Here is a 14,708-nt window from a genome sequence, read left to right on the forward strand (position 1 = left end):
CTATGTACAATCCTTGTTTTATTGATTGCATGTAATAATCTAATTTTCTGAGATGGTGGATTTGGGGTTTTCATGAGCTGTACGCCATAACCATCACAATTATGACAAATCACGGCTTGAACTATCTTGCTTTGCATGTAATGAGTCTTATCTCATATATTAGTTTCACCTTTTAAGTTGCATTACTGAAATAAATGAACTTTTGCACGATATTCTAATTTTTTGAGTTTCACCTGTATATTGTTAGTTTATATTGTGCATCTCCTTAGGAAGTTATCTGTTTACATGGAAAGATAACAAGGAAGGGAAACGAATCGAGCAACTTTGAGGATCTGAAATAATTTTTTAAAAATATACAATATATTTTCATCTAATAGGAAAAACATTTATCTTTAATATTTGGATTGTATGACAAGTTATGCTTCTAAAAATTACCAATAAGACTTCTGTAATCCCTCAGTCTACAGTTTCTTTTTTCTTGTTCTTCGCTGACAGATTTCCACTGAAGCTTCATCCTGAAATACTCATCTCTGAAGAATTACAAAAATCAGAAAGCATCTAAAGATATTGTGTAATTTGAAATATGAAGCATTAAAAAGAAAAAAAAGATAGTTCACATTTTTTCAGTTGCAAGTAACTAGTTGATAGTTACTACTTTGCGTGGGAATAACATTTATACTTTTATGACTTTTGCTTAGTCTTTAAATTATATAATTCTTTAAGAACACAAATTATAACTTCAGAATCTAGGGTGATAATATTTAATACTGTCCTCCAAACATATGACAGATATCCTGATTCTAAAGCCTGGTTGCACATATTTAGTGAAGGAATGGACAATGGGTCCACTTCTCTTTTAGGGTGGGCTAAGATATCATAAAAAATATAACAGAACTTTGCTAGCAAACCAGCAAACTATTATTATTGCCGTGATAATTGGCAAAATAAAATCAGTGTGCAAATCTTAGATTTAACATACCCAAAAAGAAACAACTCCACATGCCCAAATCTCAGTATAACCACTCCTGATGTCATTAGCCAACTAACAGAAGCCATCTTCTCCAATCCCGCAGAAAGGTATGACATCCAGCCACCACAATTTTGCCGCTTTCTGCTTAAACGTGCCACTACCGTGTCACTATTTTAATATATCATGCTTACGTTTTCCTTTTCTGCATACTTGTCCTCTCCTCCCTTGTACTATTCCATGAATAGTAACCCAAGAGGAATTTCCATACTTCCTTCCTCAAAGCATGACAAAGCCCCTTGGACAAAAAAAAAGGGATAAAGGTAAAACTAGACCCTTTATAAATAAAACATGAAGACCAGGAACAAAGAAACCAAGTCATTCGGTAAGGGTAGCACTACAATCCTTAACTACTACTTACAATTTCTCTGGGTTCTTTGCTCAAAGTTCTTTGTTTCATTTCTTGTAAGGTAGTCAAGGTGAAACTTGCAAGAAGGCTAATTTTCTATCTTTTTAATGCTCATTTTGGTTTCCCAGACTTAATTTTACAGCACTATTTACGAATAAAAAATTAATAATCTGTCCTTCCAACACTTGGTTTCCATATTATCTCTCTCAGTAACCTCCCTGTTTCCCTTAGCTTATATCATCAGTTTTTACACCGAGAATCCTCTAGAAGTAATATTACTTCCTACAGTTGATAGTTATCAAACCATTGCATTTCAGTGATTTAAAATTTATTTTAAAATAATTATGAAGTACAGTAACAAAGGAAGTTTTGTCTTTGCTTTGAAAGATTTAGGCAGCTGTTCAAGTGATATGGAGATAGACCAGTAGATGTGGTCAATTGTTTACTTCACATCTTTTACTAATATTTCATCTCTATATATCAGAGCATATCGAGTTTCCTCTCTGGGGTTTGTTTCTCCACCAAGTCGCCTCGGTCTAAGCTAGAAAACCGTTTGCATCCCCCTTCTCCCCCCAAAATGTGACAGGACAACACAAGGGCCACAGGAAAGTTAAACACAACTGGGTTGGTGTGTGGAGGTTGCATCCCCCCCACACTGAAAAACCCTTTAGATTCCCCACTCCCACTTGCCTGAAAAGCCTTTCGATCCCCCCCCCCAATTGCTTGAAAACCATTTGGATTCTCCCCTCCCCAAAATGTGGCAGGACAAAACAACATTGAAAAGACAGGAGGCTTTTTGGCTCCGTTACTTTGATTCAATTAATTATCATTATCTTCCCCAATAGCTCTACACCTCCACACCCCAACCTTGTTGTGTTTAACTTTACTGTGGCCCTTGTGTTGACCTGTCACATTTTGGGGAGGGAGGAATCTAAACGCTTTTCCAGCAAGGGGGGAAATGCAACTTCCAAACCCCAATCCGGTTGCATTTAAATTGTTGCCACGGGGCAGGGTGAGCTCCCATCACACAATCCAACTCCTGCTGACACAGCAGTTTGAAAGCGAGAAACCATGAGTAGATTAAAAAAAGTGCCACTTTGGTGGGCAATTTAATTGGGAAACAAAAGGAGCCCTGAACTGGGCATCCCTCTAGGCAACAGTGATGTCACCGTCAAATCTTTTCACCATAGAAGCATTTTGATGTTTTTGACACAGATGTAATAGTATTGCATTAGACAACTATATGTAGAATTGAAATTTACTGTTAAAATGAAATGTACTGTTATTCCTTTTTAATTTCCTTTGTTGTATTTTTTTAATTTTCTTTAAAAGCACTTCATGTGTTTTACTTTTCTTTGACAATATATGCACTTTCATCTTTGCAATTTTTTCTGTTTCTTTTGTGTCACTATTTTAAAAACAATAAAAAATTAATAAAAAAGAGATAACTTTTTAAGATATTACCCCTCTGAATATCATTTGTTTCATAGCGTCTACATTCAATATTCTTCCTTCAGAATCCATATTCTTAGTCCACTCTTCAATTGATACTGGTTGCTTTCTATGAGCTTCGGGTCGTTTTCCTAAATCAATCTAAGATGCATTACAAATATGTTACATTATTGCCCAGACATTAATTTTAAAACCATCAGATGAATGTCCTGTTACCATCTAAATTCCCAACAATTTAAAACTCACACGTGTAATGACTTCGAATCCTGGTTCTTCCTGTTGATTTATTTTTAGTCCTGGAATTGCATCACTAATGAAATCTGCCATTTCTGATGGAGGTCGCTGCTGATTTACTGACTCATTTCCTCGTAAGCTATCAAAAATATAGTTTGTCACTTTGGAAAATCCTCCCATTGTTGTTATGTAAGGATCCTTTTTCAATTTCTAAGAAAAACAAAGGTAAAGTTTATTTGGATTGATGCATGAATATATGAAGAATTGGGGAGGTACTATGATGAAGACAAGATTCAACACAATATTACATTAAAATATGGTGTGTCTGTGTGTCTGTATGTCTGTGTGTGTGGGTTTATGAAGCTGAATTAAGAAGCCTAACTTGAATACTTCATGTAGAATTTGCAACTGATGCAGAATTTTGCAGACAGGATGCTGTGTATCATCGGCTATACACAATAATGCTGGCTGCCAATTAGCTATATAGCCAGTTACAATATCTTACTACTGACACATAAAATTTAGAACAATCTGGATTTAAGGGTTCCACCACAAAACCGCGAAGCCCTTATCCGCGCCGACATAAGTGCGGAGGGCAAATCCGCGCCGTTCGAAGCGCTGAGGAAAAACGCGACCCTACCGCGATGACATAATCGCGGAGGGCAAATCCGCGCCGTTCGAAGCACTCAGCACCCTAAACCTAACCCTAAACCTAACCCTAAACCTAACCCTAAACCTAACCCTAACCCTAACCCTAAACCTAACCCTAAACCTAACCCTAAACCTAACCCTAAACCTAACCCCTAAACCTAATCCTAACCCTTACCTTAATTTAAATCGGCTTTCTGCCGCCGCGCTGTTTTAAAGCTCCCTTCCGTCGCCGCGCTGTTGTCACGGCGGTAATAACGCACAGTGATGACGTCGCGGCTTTAGCGATGCGGTTTTATCACCGCTATTTTGACGAGCGCGGTTTTGTCGTGCCACGGGATTTAAGTTACCTAATAGATCAACTTCTCCATTACAGATCTACACAATCCATAAAATACAGAAAGCATTCCTTTTTATGTAAGGTTCCACCCTGAAGAACCATACATATGAAAGCTGGCTATCACTGCAGTATTAGCCTCTCTTTGGAGTGCTCCCCCTTCTCTTTCCCATCCCAATTCCCAGATTAGGAAAGGACAGCTGTTAGATTTCCTTCCCTAGAGGAGTGCTGTGAGTATGTCACTCTGTCATTAAATGGAATTAAAAGCAGACAACCTGCCATATTATAGAGAGGTTTGGGGGAGGTTTACCCTTGACTTCTTTAATGGTTCTTTCTTGTCAATATCCCAGTGTGAAGACAATGGTAGAGAGATGCTGGACATTACTTAGTCTATCTGGAAGATCTTCTATATAAGGTATCAGATAGCTGTTTAACTGGTGTATAAAGGTACGTTGCATAAGCTGTGATGCCAACACAACAGGGCAATACTATTTAATCTGTTAGTGATGCAACATACTTTTTACAACATTTGCCCATGGCTCTGCTCAGTTGACTTTGCTTTCACCTTTAGTCTCAGAAACTTCCAGTGAAGGATCTGAAACCATTTGGTCTTCAGATGATGTCTTTGCCTTGTACTACTCTTCTTGTCAGCAATGGGTATATACTCTACAGATATGTTTCCATCTTCAGGAGAACAGCAACTGTATACAAATATTTTGTAGTATGTAAACTCTTTTCTCCTCACTCTAGCTACTGCTTGGCTTCCTTGCTTTATACACCAAGCTTATTAATATATGTTAGTTAATTCATTCTTTCCAGATTTCAGGGGTTCTTTTGTATATGACTGTATCCATATTAGGCTTTTTATAAAACTTAATCAAGTTGGAAGCTTTTCCTTACTGCTTTTGGCCTCTCCCATCCCACCACCCACTCCTGGGTTTTTGTTTTTTTCAAAAAAACACCAGCTATTTTAATATCTTAAATCTTACATTTAATTTTTACACTATACTAACCTGAATTAAGCCACAAGTTGGTTCATCAAGGAGATTTTCAAAGGATTGTGAAATACTCTGATAGTTCACAAGAACCCTTTTATCCTGTTCAGATCTGAGAAGGGAAAAAAAGCATATTTTTCTACATTTCCTTCTATAATTCTATTTCCTACTTTGGGATAAGCTAAGGATAACTATAAAACTTGCATTTGAAAAAAAACAGCAGTTACAGATTACAAACCGATCATATAATACTTTAAGTAGATATGCATGTGTTTTCTACGCATACATTACATTACTAGTGATGAAGTTGAAAATACTTGATTGTTACTTTTAAACTTAAATTCACTACTGCCAGTTTCTGAAACAAAATACTAGTATTTTTAATATCCGGGGGGGAGGGGGGACTATCACCTGTTCTGTTATTAAAGCCTTTTAATAAATCTTATCACTCTTCAATACTAACGTGAGTGGATGCATCTGTGACAGAGGATATGAAATTCAACAGAAGATTATATCTTGGCCTTCTGAAAATGGGATGTTAATAAACAAAAACTGTGATTTGCTAATATGGCACAGGAAACAAAAGTTGTACTGAGTCATGCCTAACCCTAACTATCAAACTGAAAACCCCTTAAGATGCATTTTAAATAAACGTGGCTTTACCTAGATTTACCATAAATGATAACTACTTAACTTGCTCAGAGCATTATTTACATTACTGCTACTATGGACATATGGACTGCTCCAGCATCATTAACTTAACCCCCTATCCCCAATATTTATTTATTTTTTCTCATCAATTTAATTTTTTAATTTGGAACCAATGATTAATAAAGTTGTTGAGTTGGTCAATAAGAGTAATACATCATATTCAAAGCTTTATAGGGATAAATTAAAGAAAGAACATTATTTAGCTTTTCTGGTTTTTCTTTGAAAATGAATCATTCTCATCGTAAGTGCAGGAGAGAACATAAATATTCAATTATGGATGGTCAGTGGCTGATTTTAAGCTTCTGCAGAATCAGATATGGATTCAAAGCTCACTCCATCCAACAACCAACACTCCACTACTCCTCTTGCTGTAGTCTAATGTCATGCTTTAGAAAGCTTCACACTGAAGATTTCTCAGTGTCAAAAAAAACTACCCACATTTTTTTACCTATCTGTTTTGTCTGTTTTATCTATACCAATAAATCTTTCATAACTATGACTTCATATATTTGTGCATTTACATTATTTCATACATTATTTCATTTTATATATAATATTCTATATGTTCTATGTATAGCAGTTTTTACTACATTTATGTCATTTTGTATACTATATAATATATTAAATCTTTTATAACTATGACTTTATATATTTGTGCATTTACATTATTTCATACATTTTTTCATTCTATATATAATATTTTATATGTTCTATGTATAGCAGTTTTTACATTTATGTCATTTTGTATACTATATATTAAATCTTTTATAACTATGACTTTATATATTTGTGCATTTACATTTCATACATTTTTTCATTCTATATATAATATTCTATATGTTCTATGTATAGCAGTTTTTACTACATTTATGTCATTTTGTATACTATATAATATATTAAATCTTTTATAACTATGACTTTATATATTTGTGCATTTACATTATTTCATACATTTTTTTCATTCTATATGTAATATTCTATATATTCTATGTGTAACAGTTTTTACTACATTTACATCATTTTGTGTAATATTTATTTGCTATAGTCTATCTCATATTTTAATCTTTTAATCCTTTTCCTGTTTTGTAATTGTCTATTGTTTTGTTGATCTTTCTTCCTTTATTTTTTGCTTTCCTGCTTTTCCCCTCCTTTCCTCTAGCCAATTGTACAATAAATCCCATACGGAGTAGTATTCAGATTTGTACTTCTCTTTTAGTTCTTTCGTGAGCCTATCCATCTCTGCACATTCCAATATTTTTTTAATTACATTTTCTTCTGTTGGTATATAATTATTTTTCCAGTTTTATGTGAATATAATTCTTGCTGCCGTAACGATGTGTAAAATTAAGTAACTAGTATTTTTTTCATAATTTCCTTTTATAATCCCTAAAAAAATAATTCAGGTTTTAGTGCAATTTGATGTCTAGTAATCTCCTGTAGCCAATCTTTTATTTTTTTCCAATATTTTTTCGCAGCTGTTCACGTCTACCACGTATGGTAGTATGTTCCATGTCGTTTGTTGCACTTCCAGCAGATAGGTGAACACTCTGGGAACATTTTTGCAATTCTCGCTGGTGGAAAGTGCCATCTGTAGAACATCTTGTACATGTTCTCTCTATAAGCTGTTGCCATCATTAATTTGTAGTTTATTTCCCAAATTTTTTCCCATTCCGTCAATTCTATACCCAAAGTTTATCGCCCATGTTATTGTTTCTTTCACGGTTTCTTCTTCCATTTTAAATTTTAATAAGTAATGATATTGTTTTAATCAATTTTTCTTCGGTTCCCTGTAAAATTTTATCCAGCTCTTGCGGCTCCTTATAGAATCTGTCCCTTTCCCTGTCTCTTTTATACCTTGCCTGTATTTGTAAATTGGGCCACCAGCTAATATCTTCTCCCTCGTCTTTCAGTTCTTGCCTTGTTTTAAGCCTTTCTTGGTTGTCTAATATGTCTTTATATCTTATATCTTATGTCCAATATGTTTGGGTATATCAGAGCTTCCATGGTGGATAGCCAGTTTGGGATTTTATTATAATGTTTTGTTTTGATTTTTAACCATGTTTATAGTAGAGCTTTTCTAATTAAATGTTTTTTGAAATAGCTATGAATCTTGTCTTTCCCATCCCAGATAAAGGTGTGCCAACCCAATTCCAAATTATAACCTTCTATTGTTAATAATCTTCTGTTTTTTAAATTGATCCAGTCCTTTATCCAGGTGAGAGCTGCTGCTTGGTAATATAGCTCCCAATCGGGAAGTCCAAATCCTCCTCTTTCTCTACTGTCTTGTAACAATTTTAATTTAATTGTTTTTTTCCCTGACCAAATAAACTGTGCAATTGTTTAAATTTATGAAAAAAATTTCACTAGGCTAATCGGCACCACTTGAAATTAAAAAAAAAAATGGTAGTATATTCATTTTAATGAAGGCAATTCTTCCCATTAAGGATATTTGTAGTTTCCTCCAATTTTTCAGATCTTTCTTAATTTTCTGAATCGTTTAACATAATTATCTTCTTTAATTGTTGAGCATTTTCCTGTCAGCCAAATTCCTAGGTACTTTTTTTTTTTTTTTTTTGCTATTTGCATTCCCATGTTTTCCTCTAATTCTTGCCATTGTTTTTGAGTAAAATTCTTCGTAATGATCTTTGTTTTGTTCTTATTCATTTTAAGTCCCGTTACCTTACCGAATTCCTCTATTTTTTGGATTAATTTAATTTCTGGTTTTAATAGATCCTCTAATATGAATACCATATTGTCCACAAATGCCTGTGTTTTATATTACTTTTTTAATTTTTAATCCCTTTATTTCTTGATTGTTTCTAATTTCTGTTAGTAGAACTTCCAATGATAGTATAAATAATAAAGGTGATAATGGACAACCCTGTCGCACTCCTTTCCATATTTTAATTTCTTCTGTAGTGTCACTATTTATTATTATTTTTGCTGTCTGGGCTGAATAAATTGATTCTATCATTTTTATAAATTTTTCTCCAAATCTCATCATTTTTAATTGTGTGATAATGAAATGCCAATTCAAGTTATCAAAGACCTTCTGGGCATCTAAAAAGACCAGTGCAACTTGTTCTCTTCATAATATTCTAGTGTATTTATAATTATCCTCATATTGTTTTTTAATTGACGTTTTGGTAAAAAGCCATTTTGATCTGTGTGGATAATTCCACTTAATATTTTTTTAATTCGCTCTGCCATTATTGATATAAAGATTTTATAATCTGTGTTTACTAAAGAAATTGGTCTGTAATTTTTTATTTGTTGATGGTCCGAATCCTCTTTGGGTATCAATGTTATATATGCTTCCCTCCATGATTTTGGTAACTTTGCTTCTATAAGTGCTTCATTAAATAAGTCTAAAATCACTGTTTCTGTCTGCTTTTGCATGGCTTTATACAATTCTACAGGTATACTGTCTGGGACAGTGGTGGGAATCAAATAATTTAACAACTGGTTCTCTGCCCTAAAGGTTTCTTCCAACAACCAGTTCACCAAACTGCTCAGAAAGTTAACAACCGGTTCTCCCGAAGTGGTGCAAAATGGCTGAATCCCACCACTGGTCTGGGGCCGGTATTTTATTATTATTTTGTCTCTTCAATGCTTCCTTTAATTCTATCACTGTGAGCAAAATCACTTTTATTTTCAAGTTCAATTTTTCCATGAGGAGTTCAATAGACATGCAAACATTTCATCTTTGCAAACAGACTATTCCAAGGAACTCTGGAATGTCTTGTCATTTACCTGAATAATACCAAATCAACTAGTCCAGAGGTTTTCTACAATTAAATCCTTTAGCATATGAAGCTGTTCATATTATACCATACATACAATTTTTTTTTATTTTGCCCTGGAGCAAGGAAATAACTAAGGTGGAAAGTCTCTTGGGAGACGTACAGAAGACTGCTTAAAAGTCTATTTTAATTTATTATTATTTTTGCAAATTGCATTTTAGATAATTTGGTAATTTGGGAATATCCTGGGGCTAATGAAGCAATTTGTAATTGCTTGCTTGTGAGGTAAGAATCAAGTTTGGGACTGATATTACTGAAACAACAGTGCATCTATTTTTGTGGAGGTAATGACTTATTCAAAATTGGGAAAAGGCATAATTGGGTAAACAATTTAAGAACCAGTGCTCTATATTACTGATCTTCAAAAAAATTACCAAAAGTTTCATTGTACATTATGCATTAAAAGTCACTTCTTGTATTTATTCTGTTTCCACAATCTACACAAGTGGTTAAAAGTTTGTGAACCATTTTAAATCTATATATAAATGGAAAAGACTCACACAGGAATCACGAAATATCCAGAACCGTAAAGCCTACAAATTTGAAATTTGGCACCTATGTTCCTCTTGGCTTCTAGGTGCTCGGTAACAAAGGATTTTTTGAAATGACCATCAGAGCATGAGTATTTCTTATATTATTACTAACATGCTCTGATTCTAAGAAGTTAGACATTCTACTCCTCCTCCCCCCAACCTGAAAACTTGGGTGTGGGCGAGGCCAGCACTGACTCATCTGGCCTGCTGGCTGGGCATTTGGAGTGGAGCCTGAGGGAGAGAAGGTGATAAGCTAGGAGGGGCTTCTGTGGGGCAAGACTGAGGAGGAGAAGGGGATAGGACGGGGAGGATTCTTTGGGGCAAGGTTGAAGGGGATAGGATAGGATTCTATGGGGCCAGCCTGAGGGAGAGAAGTTGATAAGATAGGAGAGGTTTCTGTGGGGCAAGGCTGAGGGAGAGAAGGGGATAGGATAGGAAAGGATCCTGTGGGGCAAACTGAGGGAGAGAAGGGGATAGGATAGGGAAGGTTTCTGTGGAACAAGGCTGAGGAAGAGAAGGGGATAGGATAGGATTCTGTGGGGCAAGCCTGAGGGAGAGAAAAGGATAAGGTAGGAGAGGATTCTTTGGGGTAAGCCTGAGGGAGAGAATGGGATAAGATAGGATAGGTTTCTGTGAGGCCAGCCTGAGGGAGAGAAGGGGATAAGATAGGGGAAGTTTCTGTGAGGCAAGGCTGAGGGAGAGAAGGGGATAGAAGAGGGGAGGTTTCTGTGAGGCAAGGCGGAGGGAGAGAAGGGGATAGGATAGGATAGGATAGGATAGGATAGGATAGGATAGGATAGGATAGGAGGAGGTTTCTATGGTGCAAGGCTGAGGGAGAGAAGGAGACAGAATGGAGAGGATTCTGTGGGGCAAGCCTGAAGGAGAGAAGGAGACAGAATGGAGAGGATTCTGTGGGGCAAGCCTGAAGGAGAGAAGGGGAGGGGAGAGGCCGATGGTAACTACTCATTAATTTTCAAGTGTCAATTAATCAAGCCCGATCATATAGTTTCATAGTGGAGCATGGGTATTTTTGTAGTTTTCAATATTTCTGCATCAATATGATCTAAACTGTTATTTGTACTCTATACAAGTCTTAAAAATCAATACATTTATTAATTAAACAAATGAGTTGCAAACATTTGTCTGTAGGAAAAAAAGATGTAGCTTTGGATCTTTTCACTCAATAAATCAATGAACAAGTATAAAGTTTTTGACTCACTCAATAATAATAGTTATTTGGACTACTCTGTTTCCCCGAACATAAGATTTCCCGGATAATCAGCCCATGCGGCTTTTGATCGCATGCACTAAAATAAGCTCTCCCCCAGTGACTTGCAGTCAGGTGAGGCAGGTGAGGCACAGCCTCACCGCTCTCATCATGAAAAGAAAAAAATGTAAAAGGGAAAAGTCGAGTGCTGAGGTGAGGCTAGCTAGATGCTGCCTCACCGTCAACGACTGCCTAACTGTTTAAAAAAGCCTCTTAAAAAGCACCCTCTACTATGAGGCAGGAGAACTGCATGCCACATCTAGGAGCAATGAGTGCTGCCACCTGTCTACTGGACCCGTGTCCCTCCTGGTTGGTTTCGACCAGCAGGGAGGTGACACGAGGCTGGATCCAGAGGATTGTAAACACCTCTCTTCAGGAGGGGTCTTTCCCACAACCTTTGAAGGAGGCAGTGGTGAGACCCTTCCTTAAGAAGCCTTCTCTGGACCCAGCTGCCCTTAAAAATTACTGTCCAGTCTCCAACCTCCCATTTTTAGGGAAGGTTGTTGAGAAGGTGGTGGCCTCCCAACTCCAGCGGACCTTGGATGAAGCGGATTATCTAGACCCCTTTCAGTATGGTTTCAGGCCTGGTTACTGCACCGAAGCCACTTTGGTCGCACTGACCAAGGATCTCTGGCGAGCCAGGGATAGAGGACATTCCTCTATCCTGGTGCTTCTTGACCTCTCAGCGGCCTTCGATACCATCGACCATGGTATCCTTCTGTGACGGATGGAAGAGGTGGGAGTGGGGGGCACCGTTTTACGGTGGTTCTCCTCTTACCTCTCTGGCAGGTCGCAGTCGGTGTTGGTCGGAGGACAGAGGTCGACCCCTAGGCACCTTAAATACGGGGTTTCGCAGGGCTCGATCCTGTCCCCCCTATTTAACATCTACATGAAGCCGTTGGGTGAGATCATTTGCCAGTATGGGATTAAATACCACCAGTACGCGGACGATACCCAGTTGTATCTGTCCGCCCCGTGCCAACTCAGTGAAGCGGTGGAAGTAATGTGCCAGTGCCTGGAAGCTGTCAGGGTCTGGATGGGAATGAACAAGCTTGCACTCAACCCTGACAAGACCGAGTGGCTATGGATGTTGCCCCCCAAAGACAGTCCAGATATTCCACCTTTAAACCCTGGGGGTGAAATCTTACACACCTCAGAGAGGGCCCGCAACTTGGGTGTTCTCCTGGATCCGCAGCTGACACTAGAACATCATTTGTCAGCTGTGACCAGGGGAGCTTTTGCCCAGGTTCGCCTGGTGCACCAGTTGCGGCTCTACCTGGACCGGGAGGCACTCCAAATGCTCACTCATGCCCTCGTCACCTCAAGACTCGACTACTGTAATGCGGTCTACATGGGGCTGCCCTTGAAAAGTGTTCGGAGACTACAATTGGTCCAGAATGCAGCTGCGCAAGCAATACTGGGTGCACCTAGATACACCCATGTTACACCTATCCTCCGTGAGCTGCACTGGCTCCCTATTGGTCTCCGAACACGCTTCAAGGTGCTGGTTATCACCTTTAAAGCCCTACATGGCTTAGGACCTGGATATCTCTGTGACCGCCTCCTGCCATATACCTCCCAGAGTCCAATAAGATCTCACAGGGTGGGCCTTCTCCGGGTGCCGTCGACCACACAATGTCGTCTGGCGGCTCCTCGGGGGAGAGCCTTCTCTGTAGCTGCTCCAGCCCTATGGAACGATCTACCCCCTGAGATCCGGATCCTCCCCACTCTCTCGGCCTTCCGTAAGTCTATTAAGACCTGGCTCTTCCGGCAAGCCTGGGGCTGCTGATCTTTGATTGAACTTCAGCCCCACCAAGACTGAGTGCATGCTGTGTTTTTTTAATTCGTTTTATCTTGTATTTTAAATTCTTTTTAATATTTTTACATTGTTTTTATGTAAGCCGCCCGGAGTCCTTCGGGATTGGGCGGCATACAAATCCATTAAAACCTTAAACCTTTTTAGGCGTTTTATGATCGTTCAAGCAGAGTTAAGTAAGGCTTAAAAGCCTAAAAAGTCCCAAGGTAGGTGAGGCACACAGTTCTCCTGCCTCATAGTAGAGGGCGCTCATTCTTCCTGTGATTCAACGCTACCCCTCTTCCCTTTTTCTTCCCTTCTCGCTTGCAATACAGTGACAATAAAGGGGAGCGCAGAGATGTACCTTCATCTTTTCATTGATTTCTCTTTTTACAGGATGAGCCAGCTTCCTGCTTCTTTTATTTTCTTTGAGGTCTCACTTCTTTCTCCATTTCTGCCATTTTTTATTTTATTTTATTGTTTGGTGTGCATGTGTGTTGTGTGTGTGTGTGTCACGCATGGGTGTGTGTATGTATCTACTTTGGTGGAGATGAAATGGCTGCTGGTATTATTTGGGAAAAAGCTTTCGGGGAAAGGTTGTGGAGAGGAAGGGAGGGAAGACGGGTGTGGCTTTTAGCGCTGATTTGTTTCCCTCTCTTTTTTCTCTCATTCTCTCCCTTCAGCTTTTTCATTTCTCTCTCCCTCTCCCCCTTATCTCTCTAATTTGTTTCCCTCTCTTTTCCCTCTCTCCCATTCTCTCCTTCCAGCTCTTTCATTTCTCTCTATCTCTCTCTCTTTTCCCCCTTTTCTCTTTCATCTCTTTCTTGTGCGTGCAAGCAAAATACCCCAGGATCACAGTGGCGGGGACAGCAACTCCTTCCGCTGCACTGCAGAGAAAAGCCACGCTGTGCAGGAGACTCAGGTCAGCACAAGCCGCGGTCCCTTTCATGTTGGCTCAGGAAGGAGGGGAATGGGACCATGGCTCGCGCTGACCTGAGTCTAGTGCTAAGGAGTCTCCTGCACAGCGTGGCTCTTCTCTGCAGGGCAGCCAGGTATTCACTTCTCTATGGCGGCAGCGGAAGGAGTCGCTGTCCCCGCCGCCGTGATCCCAGCCCAGAAAAGTATTTTGCTTGCATGCGTAAGGAAGAGACGAAAAGAAAAGAGAGAGAGAGAGAGCTGGAAGGAGAGAATGGGAGAGAGGGAAAAGAGAGGGAAACAAATTATAGAGAGAAGGGGGAGAGGGGGAAAGAAATGAAAGAGAGCTGAAGGAAGAGAATGAGAGAAAGAGAAAAAAGAGGGAAACAAATCAGGGGGAAAGAAAGGAAGAGAAAAGAAAGAAAGAAAAAAAGTAAGAAAGAAAGAAAAGAAAAGAAAAGAAACTTTCTCAGACCTATGGCTTTTTTTGTTGTTGTTGGCCACTGGTGGTCACTGCATATGGTCCTCAGGGATACGCTCTTGCCCGCCATCCCCTAGAAATGCGCAAGAATGGGAAAAAATGGCGTGGATCCTTTTATTAAAAACCCCTGCATTACAAAGGCATTTTAATAAAAAGATTGT

At 38.5% G+C, this 14,708-nt stretch overlaps 1 protein-coding gene across 1 annotated transcript in view; it reads right to left on the minus strand.

Annotated features, from left to right (window-relative positions):
• TBC1D15 (TBC1 domain family member 15) overlaps positions 1 to 14,708 on the minus strand; it is a 40,682-nt gene that overhangs the window by 13,095 nt on the left and 12,879 nt on the right. Inside the window, exons 6-10 of the mRNA XM_014057199.2 lie at positions 5,061 to 5,154; positions 3,075 to 3,272; positions 2,841 to 2,969; positions 1,162 to 1,265; positions 436 to 530 (exon numbers count right to left, since the gene is read on the minus strand). Of these exons, the coding sequence (XP_013912674.2) occupies positions 436 to 530; positions 1,162 to 1,265; positions 2,841 to 2,969; positions 3,075 to 3,272; positions 5,061 to 5,154 (620 nt within the window). The remainder of the gene's footprint in view (positions 1 to 435; positions 531 to 1,161; positions 1,266 to 2,840; positions 2,970 to 3,074; positions 3,273 to 5,060; positions 5,155 to 14,708) is intronic.

The sequence above is a fragment of the Thamnophis sirtalis genome, unplaced genomic scaffold (assembly GCF_051295495.1).
Source record: "Thamnophis sirtalis isolate CommonGarterSnake01/CBP01778 unplaced genomic scaffold, rThaSir2_p1.2 scaffold_9, whole genome shotgun sequence".
NCBI lineage: Eukaryota > Metazoa > Chordata > Lepidosauria > Squamata > Natricidae > Thamnophis > Thamnophis sirtalis.